General features: G+C 46.3%; 2 protein-coding genes across 2 annotated transcripts; both read left to right on the top strand.

Moving 5' to 3' along the window:
• Positions 1 to 691: 691 nt before the first annotated feature.
• LOC140895475 (olfactory receptor 51G2) lies at positions 692 to 1,627 on the top strand. Its single transcript, XM_073305259.2, has one exon. The coding sequence runs from the start codon at positions 692 to 694 to the stop codon at positions 1,625 to 1,627; it is 936 nt and encodes a 311-aa protein (XP_073161360.2).
• A 13,793-nt stretch (positions 1,628 to 15,420) lies between these two features.
• On the top strand, positions 15,421 to 16,356 carry LOC140895438 (olfactory receptor 51G2). The gene has a single exon (XM_073305124.1). It carries the CDS (start codon positions 15,421 to 15,423, stop codon positions 16,354 to 16,356), a length of 936 nt encoding a protein of 311 aa, XP_073161225.1.
• Positions 16,357 to 19,033: the final 2,677 nt, after the last annotated feature.

Genomic DNA, 19,033 nt, shown 5'->3' with positions numbered 1-19,033 from the left:
ATATTAATGCCATGTTCTGGAAAGAGGCAGTGGTATAATTTGGACTCTCAGGAGTGGGGAAAATAAATACTATTATTACTGGTGCAATGAAACAGCTTCAGTGCAGGGTCTGATCACTTTCAGCATGCGTTTGCCGTGTGTTTACCACATGTCAAGCTACAATGGGCCACACTCAGAAGTGGAGGGCCAGACAGGGTGTGTCTGTGAAGGTCATCATTTTAAGATTACACAGTTTTCAAAAAGGCTGTGGAACTTAACAGCTACAAGATATTGATGGGGCCAAGATCTTAGCCTGATTCAAAGAGGGATTGAATGTTTCTATGGGTAAACAAAAAATTCAATTACAATAGGAAGGATTTTTTAAAAGAAGTCTTAGTAGGGCTATACACCTTCCTGATTTACACCACAGAATATGTCTAACTACTCTGTGTCTCCAGGAAACTTTCCCTTGAAGTAGGTTATCTCATAGCTGCCCATTGCAGGGCTTGATCTGATCCAATCTGGCAATATCTATCTTCCTATCATTGGTGTAAATCCAAGAGTATATTTTTGCTGATCTACCTTGAGCTACTGGGCACCTATAGCCTTGCATTGAGACCAGAAAGATTTATCATTAAATATCATCTAGTCTCCTGTTCTTTTTTCTTTTAGGAAGGAAAGCTGAAAATTCTCCGGACCTTCACAGTACATTATGTCAGCTGTCAATGACACCAAATTTCAATTTGCAGTGTTCCTTCTGACTGGGCTACCTGAGCAGGAAGACATGCATCTCTGGATCTCTATCCCCTTCTGCTTCATGTATGTTATTTCAATAGTAGGAAATTTAGTAATTCTGTTCACTATAAAAACTGAACCAAGCCTCCATGAGCCCATGTACATTTTCCTTTCCATGTTGGCCGTCACAGAGCTTGGCATATCCATAGCCACCATTCCAACGATACTGGGCATATACCTGTTTAACTCTAGGGAGATCAGCCTCAATGCCTGTTTTGCCCAGCTGTTCTTCATCCACTCGCTTCAATGCTTTGAGTCCGCCGTGCTCTTGTTGATGGCCTTTGACCGCTTCATTGCGATTTGTAATCCACTGAGATATGCTTCCATCATAACCCTGCCAAGAATACCCAAGATGGGACTGGTGTTTGTGCTAAGAGGGATGGTCATAGTATTCCCACTCCCCTTGTTCCTGAAACGATTCCAATACTGTCGCACCAATGTCCTCTCCCATTCCTACTGCCTGTTCCAGGACGTCATGAAGATGGCTTGTTCGGATATCAGTGTCAACAGCATCTATGGCTTGTTAGCTAAACTCCTAATAATGGGGTTGGACTCGCTGCTCATCTTGCTCTCTTACATAATGATCCTCAAAACAGTGCTGAGTGTCGCATCCTCCAAAGAGTGCCTCAGGGCCTTGAACACCTGTATCTCCCACCTCTGCGCCGTCCTGCTCTTCTACATACCAGAGATTGGCCTGTCTGTGATACACAGATTCGGGAAGGGCTCTTCTCCCTTACTTCAGGTTTTCCTGGGATACTTTTCCTTGCTAGCCCCACCCCTGATTAATCCAATTGTGTACAGCTTGAAAAGCAAACACCTTTGTGCAAAGATAATCAGGGTGTTCATCAAGTGAAGGGTCACTTCATCACCCAGCTCCAGCACTGGTAAAGAGAGACAAAATCAAGAAGCTAACCAAATGCTTCACTGATGCTTTTTAGAATCAAACATATTGAGATACAAGTACCTAGCTAATATTCATAACTTCAAATACAAAATGATACACACATACAGACAGCATAATCATAACCAGCAAATTACAACCTTTTTATATACACCTTATTTGACCTCCTTTGTCCAAGTTTTGGTGCCACTATAGGACCTTGGTTGCAACAATGATCTATACAGTCAAAAGTTTGTGTCAATAACGTCACACCTCCTCTGGCACACTGTGTAAAATTCTGGTCAGTCATATTCCAGAAAGAAGAATTCAGAAGTTCAGAGAAGGGCTCCTAGGATGGTCAGCACAGTGGAGATCCTGTCTTACAAGAAGACTTGAACAACTTGGCTGGTTTAGCCTACCACAATGCAGGCTGAGTGGGGATCAGAGTGGTGGTAAACACCAGGGAGGGAGATGAGCTCCTGAAGCTAGAGGATAGAACTTGCACAAGAACAAATGGGGACAAACTGACCAGGAGCAAATGGAGGCTTGGAAGGAGAAGGAGGTTTCTGACCATCAGAGGAGGGAGGCTCTGGAACAGCTGCCCAAGAGGAACAGTGGGGGGCAAACAATCTAGCTGGTTTGAAAAGGAGTTTGACAGGTTTATGCACTGGACCAAATGCCAGGAGGTCCCTTCCAGGCCTATATCCCTAAGGGTCAAAATAGCTCATTTTGCATCACACTGGGAGCTCATGTGGAGTTGCTTGTCCACTGTAACCCCACTCTGTGCCCCGGCTGATGGATTTGTCCCTCGATAGAGTCAGCAGAAAAGCATGACTCAGTGTTATTGTCTGGAAAAGGAATTGTTTTGGGGTTCCTGTTTGGTGATGTCACAGAAGTTTAATTCTCTGAGTTTATGGTAATCTCAGCATGTTGAGCTGCCAGCTGCTCTCTCCCCAGCCACCAATCCCAAAGAGGAAGGATGGTTCAGTGGTTAAAAGCCTAGCCTGGGATTCAGAAGAACTGTCTTCAATCCAAGCTCACTCAAGGAATTCTTCTGTGACCTTGGGCAACTCACTTTGTCCCTATGTGTCACAGCAACATGTGTTTTAATATGGCTCATTGTAAATGTTTACATCTAGGAACAAGGGATGCAGGCCATCCTTACTGGATGGGGGACCCAATCCTGGAAAGCAGTGACTCTGAAAAAGATTTGGGGGTCATAATCAGTTGAATATGAGCTCCCAGTGCGATGTTTCATCTAAAAAAAACTAGTGCAATCCAGGATGTACAACCAGGGGAATCTTGAGTAGGAGTAGAGAGGTTATTCTGTATTTTGCACTGCTGGGATCCTATGTCATAGAATCATAGAATATCAGGGTTGGAAGGGAACTCAGGAGGTCATCTAGTCCAACCCCCTGCTCAAAGCAGGACCAATCCTCAATTTTTGCCCCAGATCCCAAAATGGCCCCCTCAAGGATTGAACTCACAACCCTGGGTTTAGCAGCCAATGCTCAAACCACTGAGCTATCCCTCCCCCTCATCTACTTCTGCTGTCTACAGTTGAAGAAGTATGTTGATAAATTGGAGTGAACCACAAGAATGATTAAAGGATTAGAAAAGCTGCCTTAAAGAGAAAAAGAAAAGGAGGACTTGTGGCACCTTAGAGACTAGCAAATTTATTTGAGCATAAGCTTTTGTGAGCTACAGCTCACTCAAGAACCTTAATGAAGAGAAGGTGAAGGGGTGATTTGGTCACAGTCTGTAAGTACCTGCATGAGGAACACATGTTTAACAACGGGCCTTCAATCTAGCAGCAAAAGTTATAACAGGATCCAATGGCTGGAAGCTGAAGCTAGACACATTCAGACTGGAACTAAGGTGTAATTTTTTAACAGTGAGTGTAATTGCAACAATTTACCAAGGGCCGTGGTAGATTCTCCAGCACTGACAATTGTTAAATCACAGCTCTGCTTTAGGACTGTTGTGGGGCAGGTCTCTGGCTTGTGCTCTAGAATTGGTCAGACCAGGTGATCATAATACGTGCCTTCTGGTTTGGGGATTTGCTGTAGCCCAGGGGGACAGCTTACCACTATTATATTCACTGCTTTGCATTATATTCTGCTTCATTATAATCAGCAGTAATGCAAGGAATTTACAGGTTTGTAGCATGTGAGATATTGCCTTCAGCAGTTAGCATGAGGCTTGAGACCTACGAACTTTGGCATATATAAATCTCAGTAACTCATAAATTGTGGGGAACTGGAAGTGGAGTGTAGGGGGGAATTTTGTCCATGACGACATCAGTACATGAACCAACACCAGCTTCTGCAAGGTTTTGGGATGGAACATCCAATTGGACGAGTGTCATGGCATCAAAATGAAATGTATGATAATGGGGTGAAATTATAAATACACTAACCTTTAAAAGAAGGACCCCTTAACATTGGTAAAGGGAGGAAATACAAATAAGGAAGAGGGGAGAAACCCCTATTGAATACGTATTAGACATGGTAATGTCAGAATAACATATTAGAAAAGTGGCATACCAGGGCAGTAGGAGAGAGTGATGTAGCCCTTGGGAGGGAACAGAAGTTGATGGCTAACATTTCAGGTTGTTCTGCAAGGGATGGTGTGAGTATGGATGTTCAGATGTACTTTCTGTATTTTCTCTGTCCAACTTACTGAGTTACAGTGTGTGTGACTTTGCCAAATGTATTAATAAATATTTATTTGTAAATATAAAAGAGTTCCTGTCATGCGAGTGTCGCACCTGTGCATGTCACAGTCCCCAGCTATTTAATAATTTTAATAATATTGGGCCTGATCTTGGGTCAAGAACCTGTCAACCCTCAAAGTAATAACTAGGATTTTTGATTCATCATCTATAGATAGGGATACACAGCCCAGTGCTGTTAATAACACTGCCATACTGCATGGGGTGTTGTTCTGATAAATATGTCAGAGATTGAGAGGCACTTGGACACTACAATAGTTGAGGTCATAGCTAAGTGCCTTAGAGAGATTTCAGCTCTCAGATTTGGGGCACTGTGTGGAGAACCTGAACATGTCCCAACACCCCTTGGTAATGAGGCCTGTCATTAGCACAGCCCCCTTTGACAAGGGAATTCTGAGCCCCTCCTGCAGCTCGGCAGTAAGAGGGGGAATCAGGACATGCTTTAAGAAAGCAAAGGATCTGGAGGGTGTTTCCTGGCTGAACAGAGCCCTGCCCCTCAGTCTGAGCCTGACCCCCACCCATTCCATGAGCACTGATAGTAAATCTAGTGCTGGAGATAGACCTCACACCCTGCATCCAAATTGCCATCATCACCAATTTTGGGGGCTGCTGGATGGGGGTGGGCTGTTTCGGTCCAACAGAGGCATTTGGAGCCGGGCTTGAGTCATGCCCCTTTCTATTAAGAATGTGCATGGCCTTGCTTACCCAGCTTGTGCATGTCTCATGCCTGAACAAGAGGAGGAGACTCTCTGAGCTGTGCCTGAGGAACCTGTGAATCTGCAAGACAGTCACTGATATGTCTGGCTGGCTGTGGTGTAACCCTGTTCCTTACAACAGGATGCTCTGTATCCCAGTGCAGAGGGAAAGAGCATCTCTGCCACTGGTCTGTGTGACCAGAAATGTCCACTAACCAACCCTCAGTTCCTTCATTTGTGGGTGCTCCACTTGAGATACAGCCAGCAGCGCCAACTGCTGGGACTTTACTGGGAGACTCGCACGATTTCCTGTTTTTTTCTTAAAGCCCCAACTTCTGGAATCAAGACACTGCACAGAATCTCAGCTTTCTGTTTTCTCAAAAAAAAAAAAAAAAGAAATGGTTTAAAGAAAGTTGCAGAAAAGCTAGAACATCCGAAGTGGCTTACCCCTACGACTTGGACACAAAAGGCAAATGAAAACAAACCCCACATTCATGTATTTTTAAATCTACTTATTTGTTACCAACCTCAAGGGTTTGGGGGGAGTGACTTATAATTCTTGAATGAGGCTTGGTGATATCTTGGCGTACCTAGTTCAAAAGATCTGAAAAGCAGCTAGCAAATGAAATGAAAAATAACATCATTTTTTTTAAAGTACATCAGAAGCAGGAAGACTGTCAAATAATGAGTGGGGCCACTGGACGATTGAGGTGGTAAAGGAGCACTCAAGGAAGATGAGGCCATTGCGGAGAAGCTAAATAAATTCTTTGCATCAGTCTTCCCGGCAGAGGACGTGAGGGAAATTCCCATACCTGAACTATTTTTTTTAGGTGACAATTCCTGGAAACACCAGAGGAACAAAGACTGAAATGGGGGAAGTACTGGACCCAGGCTAAAAGGATTTCTAGCCTGCATATGAAAACTTGGTGGACGGCTTGTATCAACAGTCAGGATGAGAAATTGCTAATTCATATTTAATCTATCTAGTATGTTAGGTTTAGTTTGCATTTTTGTTTATTTGATAGGTAATCGGCTTTGATCTGGGGAGGCAGTATGTGTTACTCAGCTTCCTGGGTTCATCAGTGATCTCCCTGGACTCCATAGAGATTACTGATGAACCCAGGAAGCTGAGTAACATATACCACTGTGAGAGATTGTCACCCCTGGGGTGCAGTCTGGGAGCTGTTGGAACCTCTGTGCCCCTTAACCCCCCAGCTGGGCTGGCCAATTTTACACGGCTTTGTTGGTGAACACAGCCAGCCTCTTCAAGCCCTGTTATCACCGAGTATGACATCAGATGATGGCGCCACAAACCCAACTGTGCTGCCTGAGTGCTTTACCTAAGCCACTCAAAGACAGGCAGGAGACAACAGCCAATTTCCCAGCTCCCCACGGCATGTTTCCTAGAGTATAAACCTAGAATTATACCATCTTTCACTGCACAGGTATCTGTACAGCATCATTATTAATCTAGGTCATTAATATAGGTTACTTTCCCTTGATGTGGGAAAGATATGTAACAGCATTTGTAGATAGAGCTGAATTTTCACCAGACATGTTACTCAAGACATGCTGGTAAATATAAAGCATAAAACAAATTTATTAACTACAGAAAGATGGATTTTAAGTGATTAAAAGGGTTCCAACAGCTCCCAGACTGCACCCCAGGGGTGACAATCTCTCACAGTGGTATATGCTACTCAGCTTCCTGGGTTCATCAGTAATCTCTATGGAGTCCAGGGAGATCACTGATGAACCCAGGAAGCCGAGTAACACATACTGCCTCCCCAGCCACACTGGAACCTGCATGGTGCATAATAATAAGCAAAAACTTCCCTCAATAAACCCTGCAACTGGTGGTCAGCGGCCACAGCTGTGACAGGGGAGGTTTATCCTGTACTGGCCTATTATATCCACCATCTATTTTTCCCAGCATTCTGTTAGCTTTTTTGACTGCCTCTGCACATTAGTCAGATGTTTTCAGGGAATGATACATGACTCCAAGATCTCTTTCTGGAGTGGAATGGCCAATTTGGAACCATCATTTTGTAGGTATAGTTGGAAGTATGTTTTCTAATGTGCATTACTTTGCCTTTATCTACACTGAATTTCATCTGCCATTTTGTTGCCCAACCATCAAATTTTGTGAGATCCCTTTGTAACTCTTTGCAGTCTCCTTTGGACTTAAGTATATTGAATAATTTTGTCTTGTCTGCAAATGTTGTCATCTCACTCCATACCACTTTTCCAGATCATTTATTAATATGTGGAACAGCACTGGTCCCAGTATAGAACCCTGTGGGGCACCACGAGTTACCTCTCTCCATTTTGAAAACTGACCATTTATGCCTACCCTTTGTTTCCAATGTGGAAGAAAATAAATCCTCACTGTCAGGTTGGAATGCAACAAAATCAGAGACAGCTTTATTTCAGGCAATTGCCAGGGAAGAAATACAGCTGACAGAGAGCATCTCTGCCTCAGTTTCTCCAAAGTACAAACAATAAGCCACCAACATTTATACGCTTTTATGGAATGCATTAATTAAAAACATCTGCAATTTATTTATGTTATGGCCTGTCCATTCCATTATTTTCTCACTTCTGTCTCACTTCTGTTCTCACAACATCATTATCTTCAAGATTAGGTCACACTGAATCTGCGTTGTTTCCCGCCCGCTTCAGACACAGAGTCTGCTTTCCCAAGTCTTGCATTATGAGACTTCAGAATTAGCTTGACTGTGCTCTGTCTTGACATAACTGAGGAGCCTATAGTCAAATCCTTTAACCCTTGTTTCCACACCAGTGTTTTAACTAGTTACTGATCCATGAGAGAACCATCCTTCTTATCCCATGACTGCTTAATTTTCTTAAGAGCCTTTGGTGAGGGACCTTGTCAAAGGCTTTCTGAAAGTTGAAGTATACTATATCCTCTGGATCACCCTTGCTCACATTTTTGCTGACCAACTCAAAGAATTCTTATATATTGGTGAGGGATGATTTCCCTTTGCAAAAGCAGTGTTGACTCTTCTCCAACAAATCATGTTCATGTATTTGTCTGAAAATTCTGTTCTTTATTATAATTTCAACCAATTTACCTCGTACTGAAGTTTGGATTACTGGCCTATAATTTCTGGGATCACGTCTGGAGACTTTTTAAAAAATCAGCATCACATTAGCTATTTGCGAATCATCCAGTACAGAGTCTGATTCAAGTGATAGGTTACATTTAGTAGTTCTGCAATTTGATACTTGAGTTCCTTCAGAACTCTTGGGTGAATATTATCTGGTCCTGGTGATTTTTCTTTTTTAAATTATCAGTTGGTTCGAAAACTTCTTTGACGGGTTGTCACCCCTGGAGTGCAGGCTGGGATCCCGTGGACCTGCAGAGACCCCTAATCATTCAGTTGGGCTGGCCTCTCTCACATTGATCTGCTGCTGACACAACCAGCCTCTCCAGGCCCTGTTGTCACCCAACACAACAGCAGGTGGTGCCACACACATGACTAAGGTACCTGAGTGCTTTACCTAAGCCACTCAAGGACAAACAGGAATCATAGAATCATAGAATATCAGGGTTGGAAGGGACCTCAGGAGGTCATCTAGTCCAACAACCAATTCCCCAGCTACCCAGGCTTGCACTCTTGCAGGAGCATACATCCAGAATTATACCATCTTGCACTACACAGGGATCTGTATAATGCAAACTCGTTAATATAGGTCACTTTCCTCTTGAAGTGGGATAGATATGCAACAACCTTTGTTTACAGAGCTAACATTTTGGATCCCCAAAAGAAATTGGAGGCTTTTCATCTGCCTCTCCCTCGTAACATAAACAATGGTTGCAGTGACTGCGTCTATGGCTGCACTTTGGGAATGGAAAGGTCGAAACCTCCCAACCAGTCTATGGCTACTCTAACCAGCCTTTCCATATCCATGCAGTCTCCTCCAGCCTGTGCAATGCCCCCTTCAGCAGATACTGCGGGCAGTGTCTACTGTGACAAGCCCAGGTAGAACATTTCTGATGAACCTGTGCTAGCAGGGAGCGAAAGCAGTTGTGCAGTCACAGAAATTGTGGGTGGGCTGAGCTACCAGTGGATCACTGAGATCTGTGCATAACTTTGGGGATCCCTGGATCCTGGGTCCCCTTTTCATTCCTCAGGGAGAAGGGAAGGAACCTCTGTTACTGGAAAGAACCAAGGCAAATTTCCCTGTAGGGAACCTTGTGGAATCTGCCTTCCCTGGCTAGCACCTTGGGTTTACAATAGAGGGAAAGGGGCTGCAGGGGAGAAATCTGGTCCTATATTATTATTAATTATTATGATTATGATTATTATTTTATTTCAGCAAGATCACAGCTGTGACAGCATGATTGTTACCACTTTGCTCCACCCAAGGTAGCTATGTGACTAATCGGAATCATATGAATAGTGATGACAAGCCCGGATTCCGGGAATAGAGCCTGCAGCAGGACTGGCACTGCAGTAAGGTTGGCGGGCATAAGCAGGCGTCCCCTGTGATTTGGCCTCCTGCAGTTTGCCATTGGCTGAGACGGGAGTTAAAGCTGGTGCACAGTAAGCCAAGCAGCTGAGGTTCCCTGATGGCCAAGCGACCCCCCAAGGGAATATGCAAGCACACTTCATAAAGACAGCTGCCTCCCTCTCTGAACAGATACTGCCTGCTGCCCATGCTACCTCTCTGATGACTCCTTGTCCTTTAGGATGAAGACCTCTGGTGTCAGCGGCTCCTCTTCTAGCAGGAATTGGGTACGTTGGCAGGTTTCACTATCTATAAAATGCATAGTGAAGGGGAAAGCCTGGAAGCTGTTTCTTTTGCAGAGTTTCTGTGCAGAGGCAAAGGCCTCAACTGGGCTGTCGGGGTAATGCAGTGATGGGGCTGGAGGGTAGCTCCCTTACACCTGCCCATGCTCCATGGTGGATCATTTAAGCTACACAGAAACCTGACATTCAAAGTGAACTCGGAGTGTTAGAACCCCGATGCCCCTAGTCAGGATTTCTCAAGGGCTCCCATTTCTAGAGGAGCCGTGTGCTCTGGGCCTGATCCTGCCAGGGGCTGAGTGAGAGGTGACCCCACAGAATATCAGTGACTAGTTTCCAAATCGCCTCAGGTTTATTTGTTCTTTAATTAATCAGCAAATGCATTTTCAAAGGTCTTGTTCTCTGGCTTAATTGTGAGCTCAGGAATTCAGAGTTGCGTTGCTCAGTGGTAACAGGTCCGATGAAACATATTTGTATTTCCTGACTGGCTGCGGGCTCCAGCCTTTCTGCCCTGAAGAGATCCCTCAGAATAACAGGGCTACCAGCATCTCTGACCCCCCTCTGGTGTCCAAGTGCCAGATGTCAGGCCTTGTAGCCTTCCCTCTCATGGGGTGGTATCCTGCGATCCTCCCACCCTCAGACTGGGCCCTGGCTACAGCACACTGCAGGTCACTTGTGCTTGCTAAGCTGGTCCAAGTGGGTTCAGCACCTGTGGTTCTTCCCTCTGGGAGTCTGTGACTAGTGGTGAGACGAGTGACCAGCCAGCCTTCTTGAACCAAAATGCTGTTTAATCTGAACAGCAGTGTAACATGGGAGAATCAGAGGGTTTTCAAACAACAATCTGTTCACATCTCTGACCCCAAGCCTTCCCGCTCTGATGGGAACCCAGGCAGGCCGAGGGGCTTCAGACTTCCCCAGCCGTGTTTGTGCCTGTCAGTCTAAGGAGCTTCTCACAACAGCTGCTCCACCTGTGTACTGACTCCCAGTGCTGTCAAAACAAGCTGGGTAATATGGCTGGAGCCTGGAAATAGGCTCTTCCCACGTTCCCAGCTTGTAGCTCTAGTGTTGTCTCTCAATCTCCCCGTGGTGGCCACTGAGCGACAGATTTTCTTGAGCTGTTGCTTCCCTTCCTGCTTGTTTTCCAGCAGCCTGCTGCTAAACTAAGAAGAGCCACACTGGTTTCACCTAATATAGACATAACATAAACATCCCGATAGTTAACACCAAATAGCCACAACATAAACATCCCTCAGAACCAGGGTTCAGAGGTGCAGCTGTGCGATTTCACCTCCCACCCGGGGAAGAAGGCACCTTGCTTTCTCCCACCCCGCCAGCCATGGCTCCTCTCTCCTGGCTGCCCCACCAACCACTTGCTCTACTCTGGCTGGTTGACTGTCAGTTACCTTCTGCTGCCACCTGCCACTCTGCTGTGACCTCTGCAGGTCTATCGCTTAGTGATTGACAGCTCTTCATGACTGTCAGCTTTAGAAGGCTGGGCAGAAATGCTTTTCCACTGCCAGTGATTTCAGCTCTCATTTAAGCACTTACAATAAAAAAGCCTCCTAATGGAGTCTGTTCAGCTCTATCTTTGAACGGTGGGAGGGAACAGATTAAACCATACCAGGGACCTTAAAGAGAGCCCACAACTTCTGCCTGGGATACCTGCCCCCATCCCTCTTACTTTTACAGGGCTCTGGCATTCAAATCCCTGGCTTAAAGAGATACATTCAGCTGAAGGTGACCACCTTTTTTGGGACTCGTTAAGCATACTTTTGCTCCCTTTTATTCATACAATACAGACAACAACATTAATAACAGTATTTCACTGCCCCTGCATTCAGTACTAAGGGATCTGTGCATCAGCCAAAGTTGAACACTTTGAGTAACATCTCTCTATCTGCTGGATATCTAGGGACAGTAGGTGTGTTCATGTGTTCAAATAGAGTTTGCTCCTCAAGTCTCTCTCCCTTTCAGGTAGCTGTGAGGGGATAGTTCATTCAGACCCAGTTTACATATGCTACTTTTTAAGTCCCACTTTGACCTGAGAAATCTTCTCTGAAAGAAGATTTGTTATATTGAAACTTTTAATTGTAATACAAATATTACAAACCGAACTTTCATGAGATGTATGTATATTGAGAGCCAGCAGCAGAGTTGTTGGAATCTCTACAGGAAGGAGCAGTGGTCACTTTACCACTTAATGACTTAAGCTTTAGAAAGTATTTCAGAAGTACTCCACAAACTGTTTGCAATGCATTTGTGCTATTAGCTCTTTCTTCAGTGAACAGTTGGATGCAGTGGTGAGCTGGAGCCGGTTTGCACCGGTTCGCTAGAACCGGTTGTTAAATTTAGAAGCCCTTTTAGAACCAGTTGTTCCGTGAGGGACAACCGGTTCTAAAAGGGCTTCTAAATTTAACCGGCCCAAAGTGGCACCTTAGGTGCCGACTCTATGGGTGCTCCAGCCCTGGAGCACCGAAGGAGAAAATTTGGTGGGTGCAGAGCACCCACCGGCAGCTCCCCACCCCACCCCCAGCCCAGCTCACCTCCGCTCTGCCTCCACCTCCTCCCCTGAATACGCTGCCCCGCTCCGCTTTTCCGCCCCCTCCAAGCTTCCCGCAAATCAGCTGTTCGCACGGGAAGCTGGGGAGGGCAGAGAAGCAGGTGGCAGCTTCCCGCTCAGGCCCAGGGAGGCGGAGGTGAGCTGGGGTGGGGGTGGGGGCCTGAGGAGGGCCGCCCATGCTGCGGCAGGTAACCGGGGGGGGGGCGGCACAGGTGCAGGGGAACCGATCCCCACCCCAGCTCACCTCCACCACCCTCGGCCTGAGCGGGAAGCCGCCACCTGCTTCTCAGCCCTCCCAGGCTTCCTGCTGAACAACTGATTCATGGGAAGCCAGGGTGGGGGCGCGGAGAAGCAGACCGGGGCATCACATTCAGGGGCAGAGGTGGAGCGGAGGTGAGCTAGGGCCGGGTGCAGGGCGGGGAGCTGCCAGTGGGTGCTCTGCACCCACCAAATTTTCCCTGTGGGTGCTCCAACCCCGGAGCACCCACAGGGTCGGCGCCTAAGGAGCCACTTTTGATGTGGTCAGTAGGGGGGAGCGGCCGCTCCCCCTGCTCCTCCCCTAGCTACACTCCCCCACCCCTAGAAGCCAGAGGGAGCTGCCGGATGCTTCCCAGGTAAGCACCCCTGGGATTCCCCACCTCGCCCCCCGGCAGGTCCCTCTGGCTCTTAGGGATGGGGTGGGCACCAACTACGGTGGCCCATGAAACCCTCCTGCCCGGTTCTGGGGGCAGTCAGGGGACGGGGAGGGGGTTGGATGGGGCAGGAGTTCCAGGGAGCGGGGGTGGGCAACGACCCCCTCATGGGGTGAGGAGGGAACCAGTTGTAAAGATTTTGGCAGTTCATCACTGGTTGTATGATACTATCCCCAGAAGCTGTTTCTACATTCAGGGTCATGAACACAATCCCTCTGTAATACCTGCGCAAGACATTCCAAAAAGTCTTGAGAGACCAGAACAGCTAGTCTGTGTTTCAGCAAAGAGTAGAGCTGAGGAGCAGAAAAGAGTAATATTGGTTGTATATAATTTAATCCCATCACCTCTTACACAAGAATGGCTGAAGTAACTTGCACATTCAGTTAGATATTAGTGCAAATCTAGTGTTTACGCTATTCTCTCATTCGTGACACCAACCCCTCCCCTGCCTAGCTGAAGTAACTGTCTATGTTAGCTTGTAACTTTCCAGATATCTACAGACCATTGCATGGGGAGAGCATTTAGGTCCTGTGAGAATGAAAAGGAGCCTCTGGATTATAAAACTCTGGATACAGTTTACGCTGGGCAGGCAAAACACTTCAGTTTCTCTTGAAGGGATTCTTGGGGGTCAGAGTGTATCACTGGGAGCATTTGATAAGGGAAAGTTAATAGAGCCTGGTTCTGATTGAATTTACAAATGTAAATCTGAAGTGATGCTGTTGAAGTCACTGTTATTGAATTAAGCATCCGGCCCTAAGAATTTATCCCAAAAAAACTGCAAAGGGGCAGTGGCATAATTTAAACTCTCAGGAGAGGAGAACATTTTTTATATATAAATGTATATATATAACGCACATAAATACCGTTTTCACCATGCACTTGCCATGCGTTTACCTACATGTCATGATACAAAGGACCACACTCAGAAGTGGAGGGCCAGAAAGGGTGTCTGTATGAGGGTCACAATTGTAAAATCACACAGTGCTCAGATAGGCTGTGGAACTCACAGTCAAAAGATATCACAGAGGCCAACAGCTTAGAGGATTCAAAGAGTGACGGGATGTTTATATGGGTAACTAGAAAATCGAATTATAGTAGTAAGGCTTTTTAAAATAATGTCTTGTAAGGGCTCTAAACCTTCCTGATTTATATCACAAAATATGTCTAACTAGTGGGTGTCAGAGGAAAATTTTCCTTTGGAGAAAGTTATCTCAGAGCTGCCTATTGCCGGGCTTCTTTCACCTTCCACTGAAACATCTGTAACTGGCCACTGGATACTGGGTGTCATAAATATAAAGGAAAGGCTAACCACCTTTAAACTCCTCCTGGCCAGAGGAAAAACCCTTTCACCTGTAAAGGGTTAAGAAGCTAAAATAACCTCGCTGGCACCTGACCAAAAGGACAATGAGGAGACAAGATAGTTTCAAAGCTGGAGTGGGGGGGAAGCAAAGGGCTCTCGCTGTCTGTTGCTTTTGCTGGGACCAGAGCAGGAATGCAGGTCAGAACTCCTGTAACGGGTTAAAAAGCAATCTAGTTAGATATGCGTTAGATTCTGTTTTGTTTAAATGGCTGATAAAATAAGCTGTGCTGGATGGAATGTATTTTCCTGTTTTTGTATATTTTTGTAACTTAAGGTTTTGCCTAGAGGGATTCTCTATGTTTTGAATCTGATTACCCTGTAAGGTATTTACCATCCTGATTTTACAGAGGTGATTCTTTTACTTTTTCTTCAATTAAAATTCTTCCTTTAAGAACCTGATTGCTTTTTCAGTGTTCTTAAGATCCAAGGGTTTGGGTCTGTGTTCACCCATGCAAATTGGTGAGGATTTATATCAAGCCTTCCACAGGAAAGGGGGTGTAGGGCTTGGGAGGATTTTGGGGTGAAAGACTTTTCCAAGTGGGCTCTTTCCCAGTTATATTTGTTAGATGCTTGGAGGTGGCAGCAATAAAGTCCAAGGGCAAAAGGTAAAATAGACTGTACCTTGGGGAAGTTTTAACCTAAGCTGGTAAAAATAAGCTTAGGGGGTCTTTCATGCAGGTCCTCACATCTATACCCTAGAGTTCAGAGTGGGGAAGGAACCTTTACACTGGGCTATATGGACCACAGGTCTGATCCAGTCTGGCAGTGCCTGTCTTCCTATTGGTAGTGTAAACCCAAGGCTATGTTTTTGCTGATCTTCCTTGAACTCCTGGGAGTCTCTAGACTTGCACTCAGAACAGAAAAATGTGTAATTAAATATCAATTAGTCTGCTGTTCTTTTTCCTTTTAGGAAGGAAAGTTCAGAACTCCTGGGAACTGCATAGTACATTATGTCAGCTGTCAATGACACGAAATTGAATGCTGCAGTGTTCCTTCTGACTGGACTACCTGGACAGAAAGACATACATCTCTGGATCTCTATCCCCTTCTGCTTAGTGTATGTTATTTCAATAGTAGGAAATTCAGTCATTCTGTTCATTATAAAAACAGATCCAAGCCTCCATGAGCCCATGTACATTTTCCTTTCCATGTTGGCTGTCACAGACCTTGGCTTATCGATAACCACCATACCAACGATACTGGGTATATACTTGTTTAACTCTAGAGAGATCAGCCTTGATGCCTGTTTTGCCCAGCTGTTCTTCATCCACTCTCTGTCATTCATTGAATCCTCCATTCTCTTGTTGATGGCCTTTGACCGCTTTGTTGCGATCTCTAACCCACTGAGATATGCTTCCGTCTTAACTCTTCCGAGAATAGCCAAGATGGGACTGTTGTTTGTGTTAAGAGGGTTTGTCCTAACATTCCCACTCCCCTTTCTCTTGAAGCGGTTCCAATACTGTCAAGCCAATATCCTCTCCCATTCCTACTGCCTGCACCAGGAGGTCATGAATCTGGCTTGTTCAGATATCACAGTCAACAGCATCTATGGCTTATTTATTACACTCTTAATGGTGGGGTTGGACTCACTGCTCATCTTCCTCTCTTATGTGATGATCCTCAAAACAGTGCTGAAAGTTGCGTCCCCCACAGAGTGTCTCAGGGCCCTGAACACCTGTGTGTCCCACCTCTGTGCTGTTGTGCTCTTTTACACACCAGAGATCGGCTTATCTGTGTTACACAGATTTGGAAAGGCTTCTCCTCCATTACTTCAGATTCTCCTGGGCTATGTCTATCTGCTGGTCCCACCTTTGATGAATCCAATTGTGTATAGTGTGAAAAGCAAACACCTTCGCGAGCAGATAATCAAGGTGTTTGTCAAGTGATGGGTCAGTTCATCACCTGGTTCCATCATTGGTTACATGGGAGATGAAAACCAGGGGCCACCTATTCCATCCTGGACGCTTACATCCGAGATGACATAAGCTATTGATCTCTACTCTGTAGAGAGAGGCTCAAATGGGATCTAAGGCCTGGAATAATGGAATAGGGGCTGTTCCTGCTTCTTGGTGAGGGAGGCTAGTGCACTTGGGGAAGGGTGGCCAAGGCGGGCAGCAGCAATTACAAAAGGACTATGTTCCTGGAGAGCCAGGGGAATGGTGGAGTGTTGGCCCATAAAGAGCTGTATTGGCAGCTGCTCCAACCTCAGAATTCCTCTCAATACAGTCAATAAAGAGACGGGATGTGGATGTTGTTTTGCATTTTAACTGGCCCATCACTGGCCCGTCTCTGGTTAAACATCCAGGGGCCACAAAATAAAAGTGCCGAGCTGTTTTTTCAGTTTCAGTCCTGCCCCTTCCTGAGCGTTCTGGGTGCTGAGTGATCCATGGGTGCTGCACCAGCTGTGGCCAGGAGCTATTCAAGGGGTAGGGACACCCACCCTTCCCCTACCCCCGTAGCCAAGTCCTAATGACTGAGTCATGTCAGAGACATGACTAACGCCAGCACCCCAGGAGAAGCCATTCACATAGCCCCCCACCCAACCCTGTTGGTGGCTCTGCACACAACACATCTGCTGAACCCACTACTCATGTAGGCAGGGCAGAGCACATGAGTGAGGGTCTGACACACAGGAGTCCTGGCAAGAGAGTCAGGACCAAATTCCCTCCTACTCTTCCCCTTCTTTTGCCCTGCTGCAGGGTGGAAACGATCCTCAACTTCGCCACCGAGGCACAGTGAGTTCCTATCCCAGGTCAGCCCATTCGGTACAGGGTGACCACCTCTTCAAAAAGCAAAAGCAGGAGCCACATACTGCATTGACCCTGCTCCTGCTCCTCTTCTTCCCCTGAGGCACCTCCCTCTGACCAATCCCTTCCTCCAAACCACACCTTCTGCTCCTCCTCTTTACCTGAGGCTCTCCCCCCTCTCCAGGCCAAGACCAGAGACCAGCTGCCCTAAGAGCTGCCCAGGGATCCAGAGCCACTGTGAGGAGCCCCAGACCCTCCTCTTGCCCTGGGCTAGTGGCTGGGGGGCCCGAGAGCAGCCCCTAGCCTGTGACTCCACCCTCACCCCCCCCAGATGCACACCCTTAGGGAAGTTGTAGAGTTTGAGGCTCCCAACAGAGGCCTGCACTCCCAGGGCAGCTCTTACCACAGCCCAGCTCTGGCCTGGCCAGGGGGAAAAACCTCAGGGGTAGTGGAGGAGCAGGGGGAAGTGCCAGGTAGGAAGTGATGGGGGCAGGGTATCAGGGGAAGAGAATGGGCAGCGGGTGCAGCAAGTGAATCAATGCTAACCTCAGCCAGCAGGGCGGTGGGTAGCTCTTGAGTAAAGGAGGAAGGGGGGGCTGAGGGTTAGGAGACCTTGTGTTTTGGAAAAGACTGAATAAATGCGACCCCACAAAGGGGGCTCTTGTTTTAAGTATCCCATGCTGAGACTCAGTTATTGCAAGGACCTTAGAGGGAAGCACAGGGCACCTACACGGCTACCTCAGATCACAAGGAGTCACTCTGGGGTGGCCCCTGTTTGCAGGGACTTGGACAGAGTGGAATGTGCTCTTGGAAGCCATTACCACTGGGCGGAGTTCCACCCAACCCTCAGGCTGCTCTAAACTTTGCTGAGGCAGTGGGAGAACAGGCCAGTGAATCAAACCGCTGTAACTGGCTCCTTGCCCTCCCTGCTCTCTGAGTCCAGCCGGACCTGTCACCGCTCAGATGGCTGGAACGCTGCCTGTGGTCTGTGCATTGCTCTGTGACTCAACAGAGCTGGGTTTGATTCCCTTCCCCAGGAGACCGTGGGCTATTGGCTGTCTCTGAGCCTCTATATTGAATCTATTTCCCCATGTCAAGTATCCTCACACCTTCTTGTCAACTGTCTAAATGAGCCATCTTGATTATCACTACAAAAGTTTTTTTTTTTCTCCTGCTGATAATAGCTCATCTTAATTAATTAGCCTCTTACAGTTTGTATGGCAACTTCAACTTCTCTGTATGTGTATATATCTTCTTACTATATGTTCCATTCTATGCATCTGATGAAGTGGGTTCTAGCCCACAAAAGCTTATGCTCTAATAAATTTGTTAGTTTCTAAGGTGCCACAAGTCCTCCTGTTCTTTTTGCACAGGTGGGTAATAACCCTGCCCTTCCTTACAGCGTTGGTGAGAAGATATATACATTCAGTGTGCTAAGATTCTCTCACAGGGGAGCCACGTGAGACCCTAAGATCTGGGTGTGGCACTACGTCCCATATTTTTCATAGAAATATTGTTATGAGATGATTATAGCATACCTAGGATGTATTTCATGCAAGATGAATCACGTAAGGTGTCATTGGAAAGGTTATGATTTACTGGATACGATTATCCTATTTGTATGCACGTATCATTCCTGTCTCTGAAGTCAGGAATATTGACTATGTAACAATTACAGCTGTGTTTACACCTGGAGAACACCCACCACATATTAAGCAATCAGCCTGATGGGTTATTAGGGAGAATAATAGGAGTTTGAAGATGCTAATATCCCACCTTCCTGAGAAGCTTCCTGGGATGCTGTCCTGGCACTGCA

Source organism: Lepidochelys kempii, chromosome 1 (genome assembly GCF_965140285.1).
Source record: "Lepidochelys kempii isolate rLepKem1 chromosome 1, rLepKem1.hap1, whole genome shotgun sequence".
In the NCBI taxonomy this organism is placed as follows: Eukaryota; Metazoa; Chordata; order Testudines; family Cheloniidae; genus Lepidochelys; species Lepidochelys kempii.
This window is presented reverse-complemented; position numbering and strand designations above follow the sequence as displayed.

What these genes read in the sequence shown, in the direction of transcription:
- LOC140895475 (XM_073305259.2), top strand. Translation starts at nt 692, where the DNA reads ATGTCAGCTGTCAATGACACCAAATTTCAATTTGCAGTGTTCCTTCTG.
- LOC140895438 (XM_073305124.1), top strand. Translation starts at nt 15,421, where the DNA reads ATGTCAGCTGTCAATGACACGAAATTGAATGCTGCAGTGTTCCTTCTG.